Source organism: Mizuhopecten yessoensis, unplaced genomic scaffold (assembly GCF_002113885.1).
Source record: "Mizuhopecten yessoensis strain PY_sf001 unplaced genomic scaffold, ASM211388v2 scaffold10447, whole genome shotgun sequence".
NCBI classification, from domain to species: domain Eukaryota; kingdom Metazoa; phylum Mollusca; class Bivalvia; order Pectinida; family Pectinidae; genus Mizuhopecten; species Mizuhopecten yessoensis.
Window position 1 is genome coordinate 426,950 of NW_018408551.1, and position 24,389 is coordinate 451,338.

Genomic DNA, 24,389 nt, shown 5'->3' on the forward strand with positions numbered 1-24,389 from the left:
TACACTCTGAAAAGTGAAAAGTGACCATTTTAAGGGCCTGACACAAACATCAACATTTTAACCAAATATCCACATTTTTACCACTTTTGTTTTACAGACATAAAATATGAATACTCTACTTTATAAAATATAACTTGGAAACTCAGAAAACTAGTTTACGCCTCACTCGATCTGTAACTGACAATAGCAATAATGTCCGATAAATTCTTGCTTTTATTAAAAAAAAAAAAAACTTCGCCTCGCTCCGGTCGGCAGTGAAAGTATAATTGTCCCTATCACTATCTTTGAAAAAATTGTCTTTAAATGACCATAGCTTTTACTAAACCAAATGAAACCAACCAAACCTAGAAAGAAAAAAAAGTTCTAGATTTTTTTGGAAGAAATTAGTACACAGGCACAACCGCCATAACAATTCTAATATATAAGTAGACCAGATAAGTGCAAAAATCGTATCTTTTTCTGGGCTTGAATTTTGGGCAACGCCTAATATTAATTCCTGTGTCCACCAAAAAAGTGAATATGAACCAAAAGAGTCTAAGGTTTGTGTAAATGTATTAAAATATTAAAAAACGTATTCCACGTTTAACTTGATATATTGTGAGGCTTATAAATGTAGAACGTTAAAAAAACGTTCTTTTTCTTTGACTCCATTTTGTTTACAAGTTTAATTTGTTGTTTTCAGTTATTGTTAGGATAAATTAGAATTTTGGACGCTGAATATCATTTAAATAAGTCAGTTTTTTCCAAGCAAAGAAGAAGAACAAACTGCCAAGTTATCTCCCTTACATGCCCGCTGCTAAAAGGGAGGTAACTGGACTGTGTTTACGTCGTCTGCCTGTACATGTGTTGTACACTAGCTATATATGTGTATGATACGGTTACCACACAAGTGTATTCAATATAACCACGTTGGTAGGACTAGACTGATTGTGCTTCGAAAGTAACTCCAGACACTAACAGGTATAGCAATTGTGTTACTGTATTGTACAGTATGTGTAATGTGTGTTCTATGTGCATGCTCGAAAAAAACCTAACATGATATTGAATCAACGTGTTTGCATAAATTTGCCTTACTATGTACACACATCTAGAAATAGCGGGCAAAACGGACAGTCAAGTCAATTCGGGTATCGATGAAATTCAATGTATTAAACGTGTAGTTCGACCGTTATAGAAATAATGAATACAATGTGCCATCCGGATCCTTCAGCGCCTTATTATGAAAGCGATATGTTTTGACCTTTTAAGTCCTATGTAACGTAATTTATAACGGGGATTTCACGCTCGAGCGGTTCTAAGCTGTCTTATCTAATCTAGGCAAATCCAATCGTGTCCTTGAACGGGTAAACTTATTTCATTATCTTTAAAGTCAATGTATCATCAACACTTATCAAAAATTGAAGATAGCTTAAAGCACACAGTGTTAACTGTCAACTGTAATATGTATTATCACAATCTCTACCAAGAGTTGTCGTTCCTTTTCAATTAATTAAATAAAAGGGAGTGCAAGGACCGTAACTCTGCGTGGAGATTGATATTATCTCCCTTGTTAAATTAGGGATCCTCATACCACTGCCGAAAACTGTTTCTAAGTATTGGAAACGTATATTTCCCCAGCATGTTTATAGCTTTGGTAAATCATGTTACAGAGGTCATTATGTTTTCAATGCCTCCGCCAGGAGTCGAACCCTGGACCTCTGGTTTACTTTTCTTACGCTCTACCACGGAATTAGATTGCTATCTAAGTTCGTGGCTCTACCGAATGAGACAACAAGACACTCTCCCTAGTTGAGTCAGTAGGAAGTAGCTTGTATTTTACCAGGGTGACATACTCCCCTTCAAGGAAATAACTTGTCCTGAGTTTTCCAGGGGTCATAGAGATTCCTTTGCAAGCATCACTGATTATTTTGTCATATCTCCGAGTCCCTACATGGGCCCCAATGTAACATAGGTCATTACTTTTTCAATGCCTCTGGTCCTACGCTCCACCGCATGAGCTAAAGAGAAATTCTACCTAGCCGAGTCCGTTGAAGGCAGCTTGTTTTTACCAGGGTGACAATAATTTTTGAAAATAAAACTTAACCTTGATTTCTCATAGGTGTCTCGTAGGTCCAACATCGTTTGAAAGCTTGAAGCTTGTTGTGATGCCTCTTCGTATTTACTATTACTTTATGAGAAATAATCAAGATGACATAAACATCATGTAATCAATAATGTACAGTGACTGGAATTAAAAAAAAACGCAGCAGGGCTAGACCAAGATTTAAACTCTGGACTTCGGACTGCTGAACTATCGTCCTCCCTGATTGAACTACCACTGTTATAACCTGGATGACAGAAGGGTCCTAGTCCAATTTTTCTACAATTACTGAATATACCACTACATGGAACAAAAAAACAGTGCAGTGGGACTAGGATCCAATTGTTTTACTAGGCAAATCTGATAGGGGATACAGGCTTTTGGAGAATTTATGGGAACCCTCAAATGCTCAAAACTGGTTTTTACCTAACATATCCATGATAATTTTAAGATGGGTTAAATGTTGATGCATTGAATTTGTTGAATGCTCATTATATTGCACATTTTATAAAATGGTACTATCTTGGATTTTGACAGTTTCAGAGTTTAATTTGTTATCAATATTTTCAGAAACTCCTGCCAGTAGTGCCAGTACTGGATGGGTCTTTCTCAATTTTCACAAAGTACTTTAGATTTGTGTAAAAAAGTAGTTGTGTGCATTTTTTTGTCCATGTGATATTTTAATTGATGTTGATTGGAAAAGTTTAAAATATTCACTCCGTATGTTTTTTCATTCAGAAAACTCAGACAAAATTATATTGTGAAGATTTTGATAGAGTCTATAAATATAAACATGTTCACCACAGTACTGTATACACTGTGTGATGAGATTTAGGAGGCCATAAATTTTGTGAATCCTGTAGTGCCTAACTTGACCAAATAAAACTGCCTAACTCAATGTAAGCAGACTGATGCCATGGGTTGTATGGTCATGTACAAGGGAAGAGAACTTTACTCTTGTAAACTGTTTTCCATAATGTAGTGTACAACAAAAGCACAGGCCAGATGAATTATTCACTGACTGTCCTGGAAAACCCAGACCATAAACTTCACACAATAAAATAATGTTGTGGTGTGACTTGTCAGATCTTCCAACAAATTTTTACATGTCAGAAATAAACGTAAAACTCATAGCGAGAATGTTTATTTTCCTTTGTATTCATAATTAATCATTTTCATGATGGGCCAATTTAGGCCAAAAAATATTTATTTACCAAATTATACAAGCTCCAATTGTTACACCCTTCTAAACAAACATATAACAGCTCAAGTAAGCTACAACATGTATAATCATGATACCTGATACACATTGTACATAATGTAAGTGTAAAGGTTAAGTAACTATAACTCCATGTACATGCAGAGTATATCTTCCTGCAGCTGTGGCATATGGGAATTGTGTAGAATCAGTTGATTGCTCATTTGCCAAAAGGGCAGGTGAGCATATATGGTACGGTGCAAATTTCTGTAACAGGAGAAAGAGAAATGAATGGTCAGGCCAAAACTAATTAAACCTTGGACCCTCCAAACTTTTAGACAGATGCTCTATCAATTGAGCTACCTGTTTGCAGCTATCGACCCAGTCCAGTTCTGCTGCATTTCTTTAAGCATAGGGACAAAATGTTTAAAACCTTGCAACATTAAAGTTTTGTTTGACAAAAGAAACATTTTATTCTCCCAGCAAGCACTAATTATATATGCATGAAGTGATGAGGGTTGCTAGGGTTGGGGTGGCCTTGGTTCAATTCCCCCAACCACCACACACAAACAAGTGGGGTTACCAAACAGCAGAACTATCATTCAATATATATATATGGGGCAAAGAAGTAATTCCAACAGTGTGGACAAGTTAAGGTTGGCAAATTTTCTGAGCGATCCGCTCCTTTATCAAGACACAGTGGAAACAAAACAGTTACATGTACATATACATCATATTACAAGAAGATAGAACTGATATACTTTAATTGAAAATATAGCTATTATATAAAACCAATAGTCCCCTCGGCTAAAGACAGCCGAAGGCAGCAATTTTAAAAGCTGAGAGCATCGCGGACAAGGAACGCTGATAGTCTAAATATCAGAACACTCTCTGGCTCTGCTCTATAGCGAAAGTGCACTAAGAAGACTCGCCCAATGAAACACAACGACGACCCGCCAAATGATAACCAAAATCGGAGAAAAATTCCTCTAGAAAACTCTTTGACTACTAAATATATATGTAGAGGACCTATTCTTGCGCAAGATGCACTATCACATAAAGTGAGTCAACAAGAGATAAGCACCAAAAAGAAGGGACGAGATATCAAAAACTAGGAACATGTGCACGTGGGAATCTGGCCCGGATTGAGAAAAATCTCAATTTCCTACGGACTGCCCACATTAGTCGCCTCTCAATGCTGCAGTGGATTTAACAGTCACAGCAGGGGGTCCACACTTAGTCGCCTCTTTCGGTTTGCAGGAATAATGCATGTAATTATCAAATAAGTGAGTGCAGGAGGAATACATCTGTAAGTAGATGAAATGGCTAAGATACTGTCTATATTACTTCTTTGACCCATTCAATAATAATAATAATATAATAATATACAACATTTGATATAGCGCCCTATCTAGCTAACATAAGCCACTCTAAAGCGCTTTACAGTACATAGATATACAATGTTATACATTCAATACAATTAGCATATATATTAATCAATACAATACTGAGGAATTCGCAGGAGCTGCCTTATCAGGCGCTAACTACTTATAGTCCTATGCCACCTGGCTAATATCTCCCTTTGTGTGTATGCCTGCGTGTGTGCTGGAGTTGTATTTTGTTCTGTTTGTAGTGGAACCGTGCTTCCAACGGTATCATTTATAGTGCCACCTCCCTTGAATGCTACAGCACAGATACCGCAACACCCACCCCAGACCATTTTATACTTCACCTGGGTTGTTGGAGTTGTGTGAGCAGGAGAAAAACACTTTCTCTAATATTCCATGCGTACGGCGACTTCGGGGATCGAACCCCGGCCGCCTGCTTGGAAGGCCAGAGTGTTAACCACTCGACCAATCCGCCCACAATATATATATCTGCCAATTTTCACTCCAATATTCATAATTTATTTACTTACTATTTTTTGGGTTTTCTTTTGTGATTACATAAGAAAGAAAAGAAAATAGTATTATAATTTATAGATGATAACTTCATATACAAACTATGTCCCTATGAATTATATAATTAAGAAGAAATGAAACATGATTAAAGTTTTTTTCATTTTTTTTTGTCAAAGAACGTTTTGAATAATAAATAGGCCTAGATTCATGCTTTTTAGCCTGTAGTATAATGCTAGGGAAAATTAAAGGCTATCATTTTTTTCACACAAGCGTTTAACAATTTCTGGATAACTAAGCAGCTCAATGCCAGGATGTTTGGTAGGTAGGTGCAATTACATTGCAACTAACAGTTATATTGTATTGTTGACACTGTTGGCACTAATATAATAGTTAAATTTTCAAATTAAACCAGTGCTTTTCAGATTTGCATTAAAAAAATCTTGATTTTTTTTTGAAAAAGAAACTTGATACTGAATTGTCTCTGTCGATCTAAAGTTCATGTTACTATGCTGCATGACCACTATGGTGGGTGATTTGTACTATTTCATTTCTTCTTCTTTTTTGTTAGTTATAAGGGGTGAAGTAACGATAATAATCATGTAACAGTGGGTAAAGGAACACTTAAAGTTACATGAATTAGCGTACCTTCATCTTGGTGCCTCTCTTTTGTGGCAAAGGGATGTAATAATAAATAGCGTTACTTCGTGTTTTTAGAAGCGATGGATCTAAGAAGTAACACTATTTATTGTCCTTTCCTCACACTAATTATTGTCACATCCACAAACAAATTTAGTAATCAATGTTGTTGATTATTTTAAGGTGATCTCATAACCTCAAAACTTAACAATGCTTGTTATTAGGCAAAATTCAATTCTATTCATGATATTCATGTAGATTCACTCCTGAAGTTTTATTATGAACTATTCCAACCTTTGAATTGGAAGAGTTCAAATGTGTCTTCAAGGGTAAATGAGTTAAAGTATTGTAATCTAAATAATATTTCCTGAACTTATATTTCCTGGTGGTTTTTTTACCGGGAAACCAACTGTTGAGCGTTCCTGATATATATTACAATTAATTTCAGGTTAATCACAATACACATTTCATAGCTGATACATTCTTTTGGGATGATTCAACTTCTGACATTACATTAGGATGTTATAATTAGTCACATTACATGAGCTGTATTTCACTTGTTTGATGTCAATATATAGAAGAGGTTACATCAGATAAACTTTATAATCACGTGAACATAAAACCTTATATATGTTAAAAAAAGGTTCAAACTATTATACTGTAATACACCAGGATAGAACAAAAACAAAGGAGACAGCTCAATATATAGGAAATCCTATGACAAACACGAGCAAACATAGAACGAAAGATGTTAAAAAATAAATCTTGGGTCGTTATCTATAGTGTTGGTACGGGGAGGTCAGGATGAGAGGACTTTGGATAATATTAGCTCATTCAGCTGTCACTTCCCAATATATACCCCCTGTATGTGTCAAGGGCATGTCTTTATAGTTTTCATGTACAAGTAAGTATTTCATGTCTTGTATTTACATACAGTATGTACATACAAGGCACTGTTTCCAGCCCTGTAATTAATATGGTTCATGACTGTACATGCTGCAAAAGCTATCAGCCCATGCATCCATAGGAATTAGGGAAGGTGTGGGTAGGATCTGGTTTATTGATTTTGCCTTCATCAGCTGGAGGCCACTGTCTGGTGTTCTCTGAAGCAGCCCACTATATCTGTATCAACTGCTAGGAGACGACCTGTGTTTATTTGTGAGCCTCTACATCTTACAGAGAGATTAGGCAAGCACTGGTAAGTGGTGTGGATACATTCTGGTACACACATCTATATATACATGTATATGTCCTTGTGTATAAATGTGATTAGGTTAATGGACAGATTAGAACACGTGTTGATAGGTCGCTGTAACATGCATTGAGACAACCTGTTACTGCCATTGTTTACATTATGACCTACAAATATCATTGATACTTTTTTGCTGTTTATTTACAGTTCATTTTTGTCTGACCGGGGAACTTCCAACACATCCAGCATTGCTGGTACACACATGCATAGATATATGTAACTGTACATTGTATATGAAATGATTTTGTAGTGACATTTTAAAACGATTTCACAACATTCATAGCTATAGTGATTGAAATGTTATGTTCTTTTAGTTCATATGATAGTTTTTGGTAAATTAATCTGATGATCAACACCTTAAATGTGATACTAATTATAGTTAAGCAGATATTGAAAAATCCACCTGAAAGAAAGTTAATGAAACTTAGTACAGCAATTTTTGCATGCATGTACAGTCTATATTATTGGTTTTAGCTAAAAATGAAACCAAACCAAAATAAAACTGTTTCAACGTTTAAAATGTTCATATAACCTTTTGATTGGGATCAAAAGTGTTAATACCAAAAGGGCTAAAGGTCAACCGTCATGATATTTGGCTATAGTGGAATGCTAGGATGAAGGGCTGTCAACTTTGTTCAAATGAGGGCTTTAGACCTACGTTTAAGGTGGAAAACTTAAATACAAAGTTATTCTGTTTGTAATATATAATGACCTGGACTCATCTCTTGGGTGAAAGCTATAGGACAGGGTCCTGTAACCAACTTCTTCAGGAGTTCAGACAAGGCCTATAGTATATTAGTAACATTTTGCCTGTAGCATGCTTGGATGAAAAAGATCAAGTTTGTTCAATTAAAGGACCTTGACTTTGCAACTCTGTAGGTCCAAAGGGCAAAGCATTAAAATCTTGACATTTACCAACATTTGGTAGAGTGTAGTGGTAAAGTGTGAGTAACGTTAGCATGTACAGTAGGTATAGTGTTACTTTTCGTTCTATTGAGTAGGTAAAGGCCATTGATGTAATTAATTAATTAATTATAAATGAAGGACATTTTGCTGATATAACTGAATATCTATCTAAGTGCTGGCCCGGAGTAGCTCATGATCTAGACTATGGACTATTAATTATTACATTTCATTACATCTTGGAGGCTTGGCCTTTTAATGCTTTGTGATTTGATATACATACTTATGTAGATTACTTTTAAATTACTTGATAAAAGCTTAAGTGGTAGAAAATAAGCAAAGGCTTTCTGACAACAATAATTTTCACAAAAATGAGGTCTGTGATATACACCTGTATCATTTGCGTGCTTGGCTAGCAGTAGTATCATATTATGTAATCCAAACACACAAAGAAATATATATCTTCTTAAAAGTGTTTTTTTTTTTTTATTATTTATGACTTCTTTACTTGATGGTTGTGACTGAATTATTTATTAACCAATTTAAATTAAGGACCCTCAGTAGGACACATTGTACAATTAACATACATGTACATATAATTACAAGAATTCATACAATTCACAAGGAAGGAATACAAAGTATAGCATGCATGTAGATTGATTGACTGTTTCATAATTATATAGCAAGTACATATATTGCATTATTTGGTTAATTCTGCCCAATTAATAATCAGATAATGATAAAAATGAGTATTAATTAACAGACCATGAGGAAATAAGGTTGTAGCTGTTTTCTACAAAGTACATGTTATTATCAAATCTGAGTTTCCCCAGAGTTTGAAGCAAATTCCACACTTCCTGTAATAGTGACAAAAGGAATTTGTCGTTGAGACAGCTTAAGAAAAAGTTCTGTAGTTTGAACTTACCTGCAGGCAAGCTTTTATTATGTGATGCATGGTGGGTCATCCGAACGTCTGGAGAACATAATTTTCCTGGTAATTTCCATACATTTCCCATTTACATGTATGCCATAATAATACACATAGGAACAAATTGTAAGCATGTTAACTGTAGCATATGATGAAAAAGATGAATTTCATATCCCTGGTCTCACCATTTAGCCTCCTGGGCGCATGTGCATGGCCTACTCAACTAAAATTTATATGACAAACAATAATAATAATAAAAAAGATTGAAACTAAAATAAATTATTTTCATGGGTTTTATTGTGTTTGAGTGGTAGCCATTGCCCTTCAAGTCACAACTGTGTTTAAAGTCCATCGCCAGTGTGTACAGTTAGTCAGTTACACATACATGTACATTTGTAGTATGTATACACATTTATCATATAGAAAAGTGGGTGATATTAACCCTTGTACTTTACAGTTAAGAACATGTATATATTTAAAGTACAATTTTCTGTTTTCTGATTATTATCAATTTTTCATCATACAAATTAAATAGCTACACATATTCTTACTTCAATTTCAGGTCAACCAATGTAGAGAAGTGCCACATCTTTTTATCAGTCACTTGAATAGCTGAGACCCTCATCCCTGAAAGGTTCAGTAAATACCAACACAAAGCTGAAACTGGTCATTGCTGTTTATATAATTACACTTGAGGACAACTGCAATCACCAGGTGAAGTCTGTCGTCAATTCTTGGCAAGGAAACCATTGTTTGATGGAGTTTTCGTAAGTGTTTTCATCATGATAATGTTGTACAGATCACTACTTCTTTAAATTTGTGTACCCCGGTTTCAAACTTTTCATAATTCTGTTTGCATCCTACTGTTGCCTAATCTGAATATAGTGACTGCATAAATAGAAGTAATATCACTGACAGGAGAAAAAGAAGCATTAGTGAGGCATACATTTCGTATTAACACATTATTATTATAACATGGAAAAATTGAGTTGGTAGATAGAGGTTCAAAGTGGCACGAAAGAACGTATAGAATCTAATTATTTCATTCATAGAATGTAAATGTCTTAGAAATAAGTTACGGTTATAAAGATCCAGAGTACAATCTTCACAGATAATTACATGCTACCATTTGCACAATAAACTTAAAGGTATCTTTATTTGCTCTCTTCTAGGTTATTACCTAAAGTAATCAATGGGGGTATAGCTGGAATTGTAGGGGTAACATGTGTGTTCCCCATTGACCTGACAAAGACACGCCTACAGAATCAACAGCCAGGACCTAATGGTCAGCTTCTCTACCGCAGTCTGTAAGTGGACATTTTTGATCAGGACTTAGAAATTATTGAACGTTTTTATTGAAATAATATATCAGCTGTATAAATGTGGTTATATTTCATGATGGTTTGATTTTCACTTTGTTTACGAATATAAACATTTCTAATGTGATCCAAGTCAAACACTGAAAAAAGTCTGACCCTGTGAAACAGTAGTACTGTATGTACAGTATATTTCTATTAAGTATAGGCCTATTAAAGGAAATGAAGTTACCAGAAAATATTACAATATGTAAAATACTCTATAATAAATAAAAGGCATTATGATATTCAGTTGAATAAAGTTAATTTGAAAAAAATACACCACCTCTATAAATTTTGATAGATTACAGCAGTTCATATTTTGTAGTACAAACATAATAATCATTGGTCACTTTTAGGTTTAGAATATATATATGATGTTTCGTGTTTTCCATAATTCTTCACAGGTGGGACTGCTTTTCGAAAACCTACAGAAATGAGGGCTTCCTGGGGATGTACAGAGGTAAATAGTAGATGCTGTATAGCGGTTATATTTTGCAGGGGTTTTAATTTCGCTATATTCACGCTTTGACTAGCTAATATCCATGAATTTTAAAAACCAGCGAAATTATCGAAATGTTAACCACTTTTACAGACCTTATCACAACATGTTGAAAATACTTTGACCCAATGCTATTAAGCAAGCTTAAATGAAGTTGAACTCAAATCAGATTATCACCAGACAACTGGGCAGTCCATGTAAAAACAACACTTACATATAAATGGCCACAACATATTTTTGTGTACACAGTAGGTGATTATTTGATTACAGTCTACTCCTACAAAGTTACATACACATTTGATTTTCTTTCGAGTGAATTAAGTCACTGGTGGATCAAGTTTTATTATATCCAAATGCAATACAGCATATAGGTTACAAACATACATAATTAAATATTCAAAATTCATATGTACAAGATGGCGGAGGACAATTCCATTCAAATATATATATGCCTACAGACATGTAATAATGATATCACTTACAGTTTTACAGCATGATTTTTCGTAAAGTTGTGAGAAGTATATAACAATATAATCATATGTGTGACTTTACTACCTGTATATACATGTATGTGACGACATGAAAGGATGACATCATAATGAAAACACTATATATATATATAACTTCAAACAGCCAGAAAGAACCATGGGATGTCATTAAAGTACTATTTAACGCGCTATTAACGAATCTTAAATAACTATTATTATACATGTACACTTATAACAAAGTAGTTTCAAATAATGTTTTAATATAATATCACTACTGAGCGAGGAGAATTTTCCTTTTAGAAGTAGCATGCCACAAATATTTACCCTGTCTATTTAAAGATTTAACACTTTTACAGGTAAAAAATTCTATTAGTTTATAGACACTTGGATGTCGATAATAATACTGTTTGATGTATGTTTTTCTTAAATCAGAATATGCAGGACAAAGTAGTACAAAATGTACTTCATCTTCGATATCATTTTTATCGCAGACTGTACATATTCTCTGACCTCTTGGAATGTTATTATAGCGCCCAGATTNATATGTACTGAATACGAAACTGCGAAATATTGACCCCGCAAATTTAAAGCGCTATACAGTAGTGTACATTTCTCCCACCTCTACATATATACAAGACATACATATATCCCAAGTGAAATACTCAATTAGCATTATATGGCTCTTTCATATGCAATGTAGGTGGATACAAAATCTTTCGAACGGATCTTAAATGGATCTTAAATTTGGGTAAAACCTGAGACTCTGCCAAGGGTTTCATCCCCACTTTATGATCTAATATAAGAGGAAGGAATTCTCTATCCAGCTACACTGTATATCATTTATAAAACGCTAGTAAGTTATCACTGAACTATAATAAAGATTTGTTTTTGTTTCATTATACTTTCCTCAGCGCTATGTATATAATGATACATGTATAAGAATTTTCTTTGTTTGGGAGGGCCCTGTGTTCAACCACCCTAACAAAATATGTCCTTGCAAAGGAGGGCTTTCATGCATCATGCCAAGTGATAATTCATTGTTTCCTCCTTTGCCTTGCCACCCTACAATGCAACTTAAAAATAATTTGTTATCTTGATATTAAAATGCAATTTTACACTAGGTCTCTGTTGTCAAAGCTCCGAGTATGCCATGGTTTTTGTTTGCAGAGTTTTTTTTTATTAAGAGTATATGAAACCATAAGAAAACAGTCTACTTGAAATGTTTCCTTTTTTATCTGCCTGCGAACACATTAACCCATTGTACTTACATCACTTCATGATGTAAATGAAAAAAATGACTGAAACATAAGATTGCATGGTTAGATTCAGTGCTCCATCTAATAATATAAGGAGGCCGATAGAAATAGCCAAGACCACTATTTGTTACAATAGTTAACCTTTACCCTTTCTTTACATCTTCGTGGGAAGGTAGCTTCATTTATAGCTACATTCATTGTACATGTATTTAATGACGGATTATGTGGTTGCAGTTGGCTCCAAAAATACATAACCTTGTCACCCTTTCATAGTATTATGTGGTGGAGACTGTGACAAAATTTGAAAACGGCAAATCAGTGCCGAAAAATTATCCATATTTGACCAAATAGTTGAGAAAAATGCCACAGTTTATTTGTCAATATATTAATTAAATTTGAGCAGAAAGAGCTAGGTTATGTAGGATATTCTGCTAACTTAAAAAAAATGCAAAAATCTCTTCTGTATAGGTCTGGGTTTTCAAACTTTATGGTACATTATACACCACTTTTCTCCTGTAGGGTCTGGAGTCAACCTGGTCCTGATCACTCCAGAGAAGGCCATCAAACTTGTTGGCAATGACTTCCTACGCTATCAACTTACAGATCACAGGTATGATGCACAGACTGTATAATTCAAAGTGCCCTTCCTAATAAAATTAATGGCCCCTTATATGAGTAATTGCATGAATCGGTAGCTAGATGTAAGATTAAGACTGGTACCTGTTATTAAATATTTAACATTGCAACATGACATTAGGTTTCATGTCTTCTTAGTGAAAAAGCATAACTTCGTTTGGGTTAAATTCCATGGTTTTCCTATGCGAATGAATTTGTTTGGAATACATTTTATGGAATCAATGTTTTTAATACAAGAATATTCACAAATATAAAATTAATGATCTGGTCAGTTCAAAACATTTACTGACAGACATCAGACAAAGTTAGAAGTATGTACAGGTAAGTCCAGGTGAGACATGTTAATTCACTCCATAGGGATCGATCACATCCATCTTGCTCGATTGATTACATACAAAGATACTATATAGAGTCTCATAAATGTAGCCTAGCTACCAGCAATCATGACTTTAGTGGACAGAAAATTAAGATGTCTTTACTGAAATGGTTAAAATCATCAGAAGTTCAGGAACCATCTATTCTGAGATTTTTCTTGCCAAATTTGGTGACTTCAACAATTTACAAAGGTCTTATAGCTATATAGATTGCTGTCACCCATGGCCACCTACACATTTCCTGTTGTCTGGAATACATGTACATGTAAAACCCATTCAGAAAGCTGACCTGCAGTGACATTACTAGTATGATGCAATATGCAAATGAGGATGGTTGCAGCAAGGCTCATACTCTGTCTACAAATTAAACTTTTTCTCGACTTGTTACATACAATTTGTATTTGAACCATCCTTCGGAAATCACTGGTCAAGCAAACCCAAGTTAAATGGCTTTTGTATGCTATAGATGAACTAATCATGCGTGACAAAACATTATCCATGGCCTCAGATCTAGACTAGCCAGGTCCTCAGATTACTGATGCCTGTAAACGGTAACATGTGTTGACAACCAGCTGTTTACTGTAAATTATTAACATGTGTTATTACTTAGTATCACAATTAACATAATCCTTTACAATAGTTCCTGCCCTAGACAGAACATTTGACATATTCATGTTAAAATATACATTTGCATACACCATACATTTTCGTATTTATTTCACGTCATTAAAACTGCCTGGTACTCCTTAGTTTATGTGACTTAATAAGACAGATGGCCAGTACATAAAATATTCCGACACTACGGGACCAAAGTTTATATAAGCTTAAAACCTCTGCCCAGTTTTGGGACTAGACTGTGTTCAAACACTTCTTAATGATTTTGCTAAATCTTGCAGGGGTCTGAAAAATTTATCGGAAGGTTTGTTGGGATGATAGAAAAGACCGGAGTTGTGGTAGTGGATTCATTAAACATTGATTTCTGTAGGAGGTTTCGATGAGTGAAAGTCTCTTGGGACTATCATCCAAGTGAATGAACTATTATTGAATTGGTCACGAGCTTCCACATTGATTAAATGGAATGTTTACCTGTAGAGCCATTGTCTCCTGTTGTGTTGTAATCCTGGGGATATTGCTACAAGTGTTTGCAGAGTAATGTACCAGTGCAGTATACAATTATTAACTATACTGCCTGGTGTTTTTAGCTCACCTGGGCCGAAGGGCTATGTGAGCTTTTGCTGTACTATGGCGTCCGTCTATCAACTTCTTCTTTTGAACGACTTCTTCTGAAGAACTGCAGGACCTAGGGTCATGATATTTGGCCAGTAGGTACCTGGGATGGAGTGCTATAAAGTGTCCTCCTTAAAATGAACTTAATCTACTTTCAAGGTCACAGGGGTAAAATATGTTAAAAGCGTCAAACAACAATATCCTAAGAAGAATTTGAACTAGAGTCATATTACTTGGGTATGTTATGTAGACCAGCAGTCAAATCTTTTTCTCAATTACAGTAATAAGGTCAAAGGTCAACTTTAAGTGCAAGTTGGTGGTCAAAGGTCAATATGGGTGGGGGCAGGGTAAAGTTTACTATAGTTTATATAGGTAAATAACACTTTTGGTATATTCATCTAATTTCAGCAAGAAATTATTCAAACTTGGCTGGAATAATTGTGATGGAGATGTGTTTCTGATATTTTAAAAGTCTCTGCACTCAGATGTACAAGATTCAAATTTCTTTTATGGATGGAAATGCCCTTAGGTGCATTATATAATCCCTTTTGTCATCTGCTCTCCTTGCAATTGGTTTATATAGGCAAATAACACTTCTGACTATATCTTGTCTATTTTCAGCAAGAAATAATTCGACCTTGGTTGGAATAGTTATAATGAAATTGAAATAAAAAAGTATCGATAAGTAAGATTATGACCTATTTCTCAGTTGCAAAATAATTCATTTGAATAGTTTTTAAAGTTCTTATCCTTTGGTGACATGACAAATATTGTATTTCACATTGTTTACTTGTTGATTTCCACATTTTGTACATCTCAACAATGAAATTGAGCTACCAGTACCTATAATATATAACTCAGGTGACCGCTAAGGCCGTTGGGCCTCTTGTTAATTAATCTCATAATTAAACTTTATACTCAACATACTATGTGAAATAAAAATATTATTAAGATTAATGGATGAGTTATGCTGGTAACTAAATTTCAGTACTGGCAAGCTGACACTGCCTCGGGAGATATTGTGTGGGGCAGGAGCAGGGTTGTTCCAGATCAGTGTTACTACACCCATGGAACTCATCAAGATACAGCTGCAGGATGCTGGGCGAAGTGGTCAGTATACTTTACAGGCCGGCGCATGTTAAATACAAGCATATGTCATGGTCACCATGCTAATGGTATGGATAGAAATGTAGGATATCAATGCATTTAAATGCATATTTACATTTGCACTGCAACCCACTATATAAACATTACTAGCAGAAATGCATTTCATTTGAGTATGAAAGCGCTCAAATGACTACAGTTAATTATTGGCGCCAATTTTATTTAAATAGGGCTGTTCCGCCAATGTCGTTTAAAGGACGACACATATACAAAACGCAGTAAATCAATTAATTATTTAAGAACAAATGAATAAAAGTAAACAATTGTTCTATAGTAAAAATGTAAATATATGGATTGAACAGTGTTTTTAGCCCACCATCATCTGATGGTGGGCTATTCAAATCACCTTGCATCCGAGGTCCGTGGTCCGTCCGGGGTCCCTGTCCGTCGTCCGTCCGTCCTTAAACAATTCTTGTTATCGTTATTTATCAAGAAGTACCAAAGGGATCTTTCTCAAATTTTATATGTAGGTTCCCCTTGGTCCTTAGCTGTGCAGGGCAACTTTTGAGACTGATCGGATAAACAACATGGCTGACAGGCAGCCATCTTAGATTAGGAAGACCTGAATGGAGTGGTCGTGTCAGGTTTTAACTAGGGTTGAAGAATTAAAAATATAATGTTTTATTCTGTTTTACATATTACAAACATTGTCATGTTATATGTAATTTAAATGAGCTGAAGCATTGTGTTAAATGCTGTGGAAATATTTCTTCCCAAAATTATTTGGGCCACCAATATGTCATTTGGGCCAGTGCTTCAATTTTTTTAGAAAAAAAAATGGTTGGGCCAGCCAATGAAGGTTCCCCAATATGCTTTATTGTTCATGTTTACTTTTGAAACTGATCAGTTAAACAAAATGGCCTATCGACAGCCATCTTTGATTTTTGACATTGAAGGTTTGTTAGTACTATTTCTCGGGAATAATTTGAGGGATCTTTCTCAAATTTGATATGTATATTCCCCTTGATCCCTCGTTGTGCATGTTATATTTTAAGACTGATCATAAAAACAAAATGGCTAAAGGAAGAACTAAACAGATCTTTCTCATATTGCAATGATCGATTCTATTACTTTCACATTAAGTACTGTACTTAGTAAATATTTGAAATGACAAACTCACTTTGAAGGTTGACTTTTATACACATTAGTATTAAGTTTAGATCAAAAGTTACCTCAAGGTGCATTTACTGTTAACATGACTCGATCAAACAGATTAGAGGAAAGAAGAGAAAAGATCAAACTGACAAAGAACTAATGAAGATGGTACAATGGTGGGTGCCAAGATCCCTCTGGGATCTCTTGTTCAAATTTTCATGCCGGTGTGAATGCAAATCAGTTACCTCCATATTAAACATCCATATTAAACATGAAGCCCTAGCGGGCGTATGCAATATGAATGTAACCGATTTGCATTCATACCGAAAATTGCATGAAAATTAAAAAGAAATGCCGTTCAATCCCTATATGAAAAAGTGTCTGTAGTATAGATTCTGTGTGTCTCACTAATTTCCTTACCTTTCTTAAATATCTAGATCTATCTCTATAATCGCCACAATTGAGTGACCATTCACCAAGGACAATGATGTGGATATGTCAGAACCAGGGCCCGTATTCATGAAACCGTTCTCATGCTCATGCAAGCATGGATTCTGTGCTCAAACCTTCTTTTATGTAACGATCGCTTAAATCTTGTCAAATGATCAAAAAGTCAAATGTAAACATTGAAAACATTTCTCAGCTTAAAATCTCTTCAATGTTTTGGCCCAAATCATTGAAAAAAACATTTTTATATTTTATGAATTTATAACGGGAACCAGAAATTCGGCTTGAGCACAAATTCCATACTTGAGCATGAGAACGGTTTTATGAATACGGCCCCAGACTTTTAAAGAAAAATAATTTAATTAAATCAGCTTCGAGGAATTATTGAAACTCCAATGGGCATGTAAATAGATTTTTGTGGGGATTTAAACATAATCTTGTACATTTGTACAAAGTTTTAGCTACCATAACTGTATATATTGCTATCTTAAACAAATACCAAACACACTGTTGCATGAGGATAATTAATGCATAACATTTTGTATTCACTGCGCATCACAGATTTGTGAGAAATTAAAACATACATTTTACATAATGTCCTTTTAAGATAGGTTGTTTAAGCTTGAAATGTATCTTAGGATAAAAATGTGTTCCTGCCATAAGCTAATAAATCAAACCTTGTTTTTCAAAAGTAAGGATCATTAGAATATATTTAAATATATATACCATCAAATGCGTTATCATGTTTGTTTAAATTGTGAAGCAAGTGCATCTAAAATGTACCCAATAAATACCAATATTGGAAACTCTGAAATTACTTCAGATTGTCTGTTACAGCTCATCTCAATGTGGCTACCAATGGAACAGGTACTGCATCCAAGTTAACAGCTATGAAAATCATCTCATCACTGCTGAAGGAAAAAGGCTTGACTGGCCTGTATCAGGGATGTGCAGCCACAATGCTGAGAGACGTCACATTTTCTGCATTATACTTCCCTTTCTTTGCTCACCTAAATGCCATGGTGAGATTTCTTAGTATGCTGTATGCATGGCTTTTTCATGATGCCATGCTTAAGTGTGCTTTTAAGTAATTAAATATATTAAAGAAACTATATTTAATTTAAAAAACATTGGCAAATATATGTCTCTAATGTCTCTTTCATTTAATCTACTTCGCTTACATACATACACAGAGTAAATAATAAACAGAAAAGCATTGATTTTACCAAAGGGCCTTCACAAGAAAAAAAATATCTGATCAATTTTTTAAGTTCTAATACAGGTTTACCCTGATGCTGCAAGTCAACTCCTCAGTATGTGCATATAACCAGCAAACCAGAGTTTGAATTCTGTTAAGTGCTCTGACTATATATATAATGGACATTATCTGTCCTGAGAAAAGCCCTATCTTGGGAGAACACCTGTAGGCTGAAAACTGTCGAAAAAGGCTGTTTATATATAAGAATGGACACTCTAACAGCAGTGATAGCAATCTAGAAAAAGCACCTGTGCTTGGATATATTGTGTATTTCATTATGTACACTACATTCTAGGGTAAACGACGGGAGAACAGCACAGAGGCAGTGTTTTACCATACTTTACTGTCTGGAATAATTGCTGGAGGCACAGCGTCCCTCTTTGTCAACCCATTGGATGGTAAGATAAATTCACCTGTGGAACTACCAACGCTTTGTTTTATTTAAATTATACAAATATATCAAATGAAAATTGTTAATTATATGTCCATATTTCTCCATTAGAAAATAACTTAAAACTTACATGGTATAAATATGAAATTTTAGATATTTTGTTTTTTAATTTTATTAAAGCATGTCACTTGCATGTCTATAGAAATGTTACAAATATCAACATTAAATGGTGATGGTATCAGTCATACAGAATTATCAAACCTGTTACAATAAGCTATTGTAAATCATCTTTATTCTACATGTATATATATATTTGCATTAACTTATGATGAATTTCAGAAAGTAGTCACAAATTCAAATATACAATTATGTATATATACATACTATTGTTCTTTTCGTGAATTTAAATCCTCTCAGATGAGATGTTTGAAGTATAATTGCAAACACTCGAGTTGTTTGTAATACATATATTTCTACTGTAGAAAAGGGCTGATTTGATTTTATCAGTCCTTGTTAGGTAACATCTACTCATCCTGATCCTATGAGAGTAAAGTTTGACATCATGCCATTATTTCAGAGCCCAAAATCAGACACTTTTAATTGTATGGGACTATAAACTATGATGTAAGATACTGAAATTGTACTGAGCTTGTATTAGATAAAACACTCTAACCATTTCAGTTGTCAAAACCAGACTACAGACATTAGAAAAGGGAGCAGGAGAACGAAGTTACACTGGTATTGTAGATTGTTTCAGGTAAGTTACACTGGTATTATAGATTGTTTCAGGTAAGTTACACTGGTATTGTAGATTGTTTCAGGTAAGTTACACTGGTATTGTAGGCTGTTACAGGTAAGTTACACTGGTATTGTAGATTGTTTCAGGTAAGTTACACTGGTATTGTAGGCTGTTACAGGTAAGTTACACTGGTATTGTAGATTGTTTCAGGTCAGTTACACTGGTATTGTAGGCTGTTGCAGTTAAGTTACACTGGTATTGTATATTGTTTCAGGTAAGTTACACTGGTATTGTAGGCTGTTTCAGGTAAGTTACACTGGTATTGTAGGCTGTTGCAGTTAAGTTACACTGGTATTGTATATTGTTTCAGGTAAGTTACACTGGTATTGTAGGCTGTTGCAGTTAAGTTACACTGGTATTGTATATTGTTTCAGGTAAGTTACACTGGTATTGTAGGCTGTTTCAGGTAAGTTACACTGGTATTGTAGGCTGTTGCAGTTAAGTTACACTGGTATTGTATATTGTTTCAGGTAAGTTACACTGGTATTGTAGGCTGTTACAGGTAAGTTACACTGGTATTGTAGATTGTTACAGGTAAGTTACACTGGTATTGTAGATTGTTTCATTTAAGTTACACTGGTATTGTAGGCTGTTACAGGTAAGTTACACTGGTATTGTAGACTGTTACAGGTAAGTTACAGTGGTATTGTAGATTGTTTCAGGTAAGTTACACTGGTATTGTAGGCTGGTACAGGTAAGTTACACAGGTGTATTGTAGATTGTTGCAGGTAAGTTACACAGGTGTATTGTAGATTGTTTCGGGAAGTTACACTGGTATTATAGATTGTTCAGGTAAGTTACACTGGCATTGTAGGCTGTTACATGTAAGTTACACTGGTATTATAGATTGTTCAGGTAAGTTACAATGGTATTGTAGATTGTTCAGGTAAATTACACTGGTATTGTAGACTGTTACGGGTAAGTTACAGTGGTATTGTAGATTGCTACAGGTAAGTTACATTGGTATTGTAGATTGTTCAGGTAAGTTACACTGGTATTGTAGATTGTTACAGGTAAGTTACACTGATTATGTATATTATTTCAGGTATTAAAGTATATATCTGATTTTGCCCTTTTGCCAATATGGTGCAAATAATTGTGCAAAATGTCTTTTTCCTACCATGTTTATGCTGTAATATTTGTATTAGCACAAATACGTTACAAAAATTGATCTTAATAATAATTGATTTTATCAAAATGGACTTATATTTCTAAAATATTGATGTTTGAGGTGCATAATGTCTTTCTATGCAGTTGTATATGTAAAACAAGGGAAATAGCTGATTATTTTTTTTGCAGGAAAGTGTACAAATATGAGGGCATTAAAGCATTCTACAAAGGTGGACTGTGTAGGATCCTTGTCATAGCACCGCTGTTTGGTATAGCACAAACTGTGTACTACATTGGTGTTGGAGAACTCCTGATCTCACTAGTCACAGGCACCTCAGATTAGGTCACACCAGAACAGTCGGCCACACTCCACAAACAATCAGGGGAGAATTTTATTGTGCCTGGTGCTGGGCTACATGTTTATGTACTCTAGTCTTATCACAAAGAAATAATCTTTCATGTGTTTGCAAATGGTAATGATCAGATTCAGTTTGTTTAATTTTTACTACAGTGCTATTTTTAGTGCCATTTTATCTGAATACATTTACAAGAGATTTAGAAAGGGTTTTATTTTTTGAAGTAGTGCTATTTAATAGGTATTTTGTTATTAAATCGATTTTAATGTTTCCTTAATATCAAACATACAGAAAAACTTCGTGACAAAATATATCCATAATAGGTAACATTACGATCAACGATTTTAGTTCCATATGCAACATAGGGAAGATGATTTTCGTATACCTGGTACATATATACATATGAATTGTAGATACTTGTGGTAAATTTCATTTTAGAGAAATGGTAATGGGATTATCCAATTGTGCTATTCCTGTATGAAGTATTATTTTCCCTAATTTACATCCATCACCATGATTGATTTGTTTATATGACCCATGTTTGAAAGACGCATTTAGTCATAGAGTTATTGTGTGTTCCAAATGTGAGTGACAATGTTACTTTGAGTCAAACATTATCCACATATCAAAAATCAAAATATCCCTGAGAAAACATCCCCAAGACAGAGTTGACCTCTGCTACACCAACTAATTCAGGCAGCATTTCTGACGAGTAACCCGGTATGTAATTGCATGGATTTGTTTTTGATTCATCAATGAACTTTATTTTAGCTAATATTTACCAACGACATTATTATTGTTTGCTTATTTTTGCATTTAAGAATATCGTTGTATGAATATTGGTTATTTACTCAAGAGAAATGCTTAATTTAAATGACTAGTCTTGAGGTGCAACGAAAAACTGTTGAAAGATCTGCCATGAAAGTGCTGAATTTACATCATCCCTGTCTATAATTAAATCAGTTTGCAATTATAAGCTTTTTGCTTATGTTAAGATAGTTTTGCAACAATGAACAATTTTGTCATTCCAAGCAAATTTTCTGCTCAATACATGGCTAACTGGAAGTCTGAGGTCCAGTTAACCAAGAAATGCACTTCGATTGGTATAATACACATGTGCAATAAGTTATCTTTTATTGCATGTTAATTAGAAGCCATATATTTCATGTACCTTTCACAAATAAGAAATTTGTGGACTAAAATTTGAGTAAGAAAGCAAACTCTTAATAAAATATCTGTTATTATAAGAGTTATATCTAAAATAAATAGCTTTTTTGTTGACATCAACCAGTATACATGTACTTTAGCATTCATATAGATGATGAAAGGATCTATAAAAGAATTTGGAGCTTGAACTGGCTATTGAAGTGCATGTGTGATAATTATTTCGTAGGTGAATTAAATTTTGTTACATCAGGAATATGGTCATAATCAATATACTAACTTTGTAACACTAACTCTATGATATAATCAGAATATACAATGCTGATAAATGGTGCTTGCCTTTTGACAATATACATTAAGATTGCCAAGTAAAATTAATACCATCTTTGAGTAATCCTGCTATGAAGTGGTGAAAGAGTATATATAATAATCAAATATTTGCCAAATTGCTGTGATCTGTGCTGTCATTATTGTGATAGAAATTTTAATTCCTTTTTCAAGGCCTGCCAAAATGTCAAATCACCTTAAAAATGTCAAATTGTACATGTATTAATTTAATGAATTATTTTGTAAATATTATTTAATATTGTGTTCATTTTGTTAAACCAAAGCTAAATATCAGGGATATTTGTTTTACAATTCATCAAAAAAATTCTTTTAAAATTCTGTTGTATTATTTTTTGTCTAAATTCGTGTAAATGTAAAAAGAAAATGTAAAATTGACATGTTATCGTCTTTAAAACAAATTCTACATGTACTCTTCTTACTTAAAAAAATATCATCTTGAATCTATTCTATCATTCAAAGTTGATATTCATCTCACACTTAAATGTAGTAAAGAGTATTATTTTGACATTTGATAAAAAAATAAATTGCAAAGTTTGATTTACCTTGGTCTTAAATTAAAACTAAAACCTAACAAGGAAATGAATATTGATGAAGCTGCATCTATATCCTGGTAACAGCTGAAGAATTTAAGAAGTTTTTCATTTCAATTTGAGCTGTATGTTCAGCTGTACACTACCATATACAAACCGTTCCTGGAGGTTGTTGGCCAGTGTAGTACTTACCAGTACTATCTACTCATGGTGTACTCGCCTAGAGTTGTACTTGTGTGCTGGGAATTGGTATCGTTCCTACTTCATTGTTTAATCTTGTTAAAATGTTAGAATATTCCATTGTTGTTGATTTTATTGTTACCTATCTGGAAATAAGATATTTTGGTTCAATTGGTGTGGTCATGAGAAGGACATATTATACGTCTTGTCTCCTGAAAGACAACAGAGCACAGGTAAACATATTTGGTGCAAAAAAACCTGAAATGCTTTTAAACACTTATCTCAGATCTATTGGCCCTTTAAAGACACCTTCAATTAATATTTAACAATATTCATAAGGAAAACATTTTTGTTCTTAATTTCTCCTACTGGTCAGTGTATTCAGTCACATTTTTAGCCTTCAATTTGTTTTGAACTATTTTTTCATCATTTGTTTGTAAAAATATATCTGGGTGGCTAAATGTTAACAAATATAAATGTACACATAATCAATCTTGTTTGTATAATCATAGATTCCAAAAATCTATGGTAGGCACCACTATAAATATATAACTATTAAAGATCATGATATTGATTGGAGGTCCCTACCTTCAAACCTTAAATACATCTTGTTTGCATTTATCATTTATCTATTTAACAAGTTTTTTGCTGCAGAGTTTAAATATTGGTCTTTTGCCTTTTGATAAGAAAATATATATGTTATAATTATAACCCTGTATAATGTAAGGCTTATGCGGTTAATGTATTATTACATACTTAAACAAAATCAAAAATATATACAGACAATTTTGATGGATGAATGTTACCCAGT

General features: G+C 33.9%; 1 protein-coding gene across 3 annotated transcripts; it reads left to right on the forward strand.

The window, feature by feature from the left end:
* Positions 1–817: 817 nt before the first annotated feature.
* On the forward strand, positions 818–23,182 carry LOC110460683 (mitochondrial glutamate carrier 1-like). 3 transcript variants are annotated; one of them, XM_021513733.1, is made up of 10 exons: positions 818–960; positions 9,461–9,665; positions 10,071–10,205; positions 10,661–10,716; positions 13,019–13,109; positions 15,725–15,846; positions 18,280–18,464; positions 18,996–19,098; positions 19,773–19,848; positions 21,190–23,182. In XM_021513733.1, exons 2-10 carry the CDS (start codon positions 9,655–9,657, stop codon positions 21,341–21,343), a joined length of 933 nt encoding a protein of 310 aa, XP_021369408.1. In that variant the 5' UTR covers positions 818–960; positions 9,461–9,654; the 3' UTR covers positions 21,344–23,182. The 3 variants fall into 3 exon arrangements, with proteins under 3 accessions (XP_021369408.1, XP_021369409.1, XP_021369410.1); XM_021513734.1 differs by lacking the exon at positions 818–960 and adding an exon at positions 6,662–7,013; XM_021513735.1 differs by lacking the exon at positions 818–960 and adding an exon at positions 9,234–9,296.
* The last annotated feature ends 1,207 nt before the right edge of the window (positions 23,183–24,389 follow it).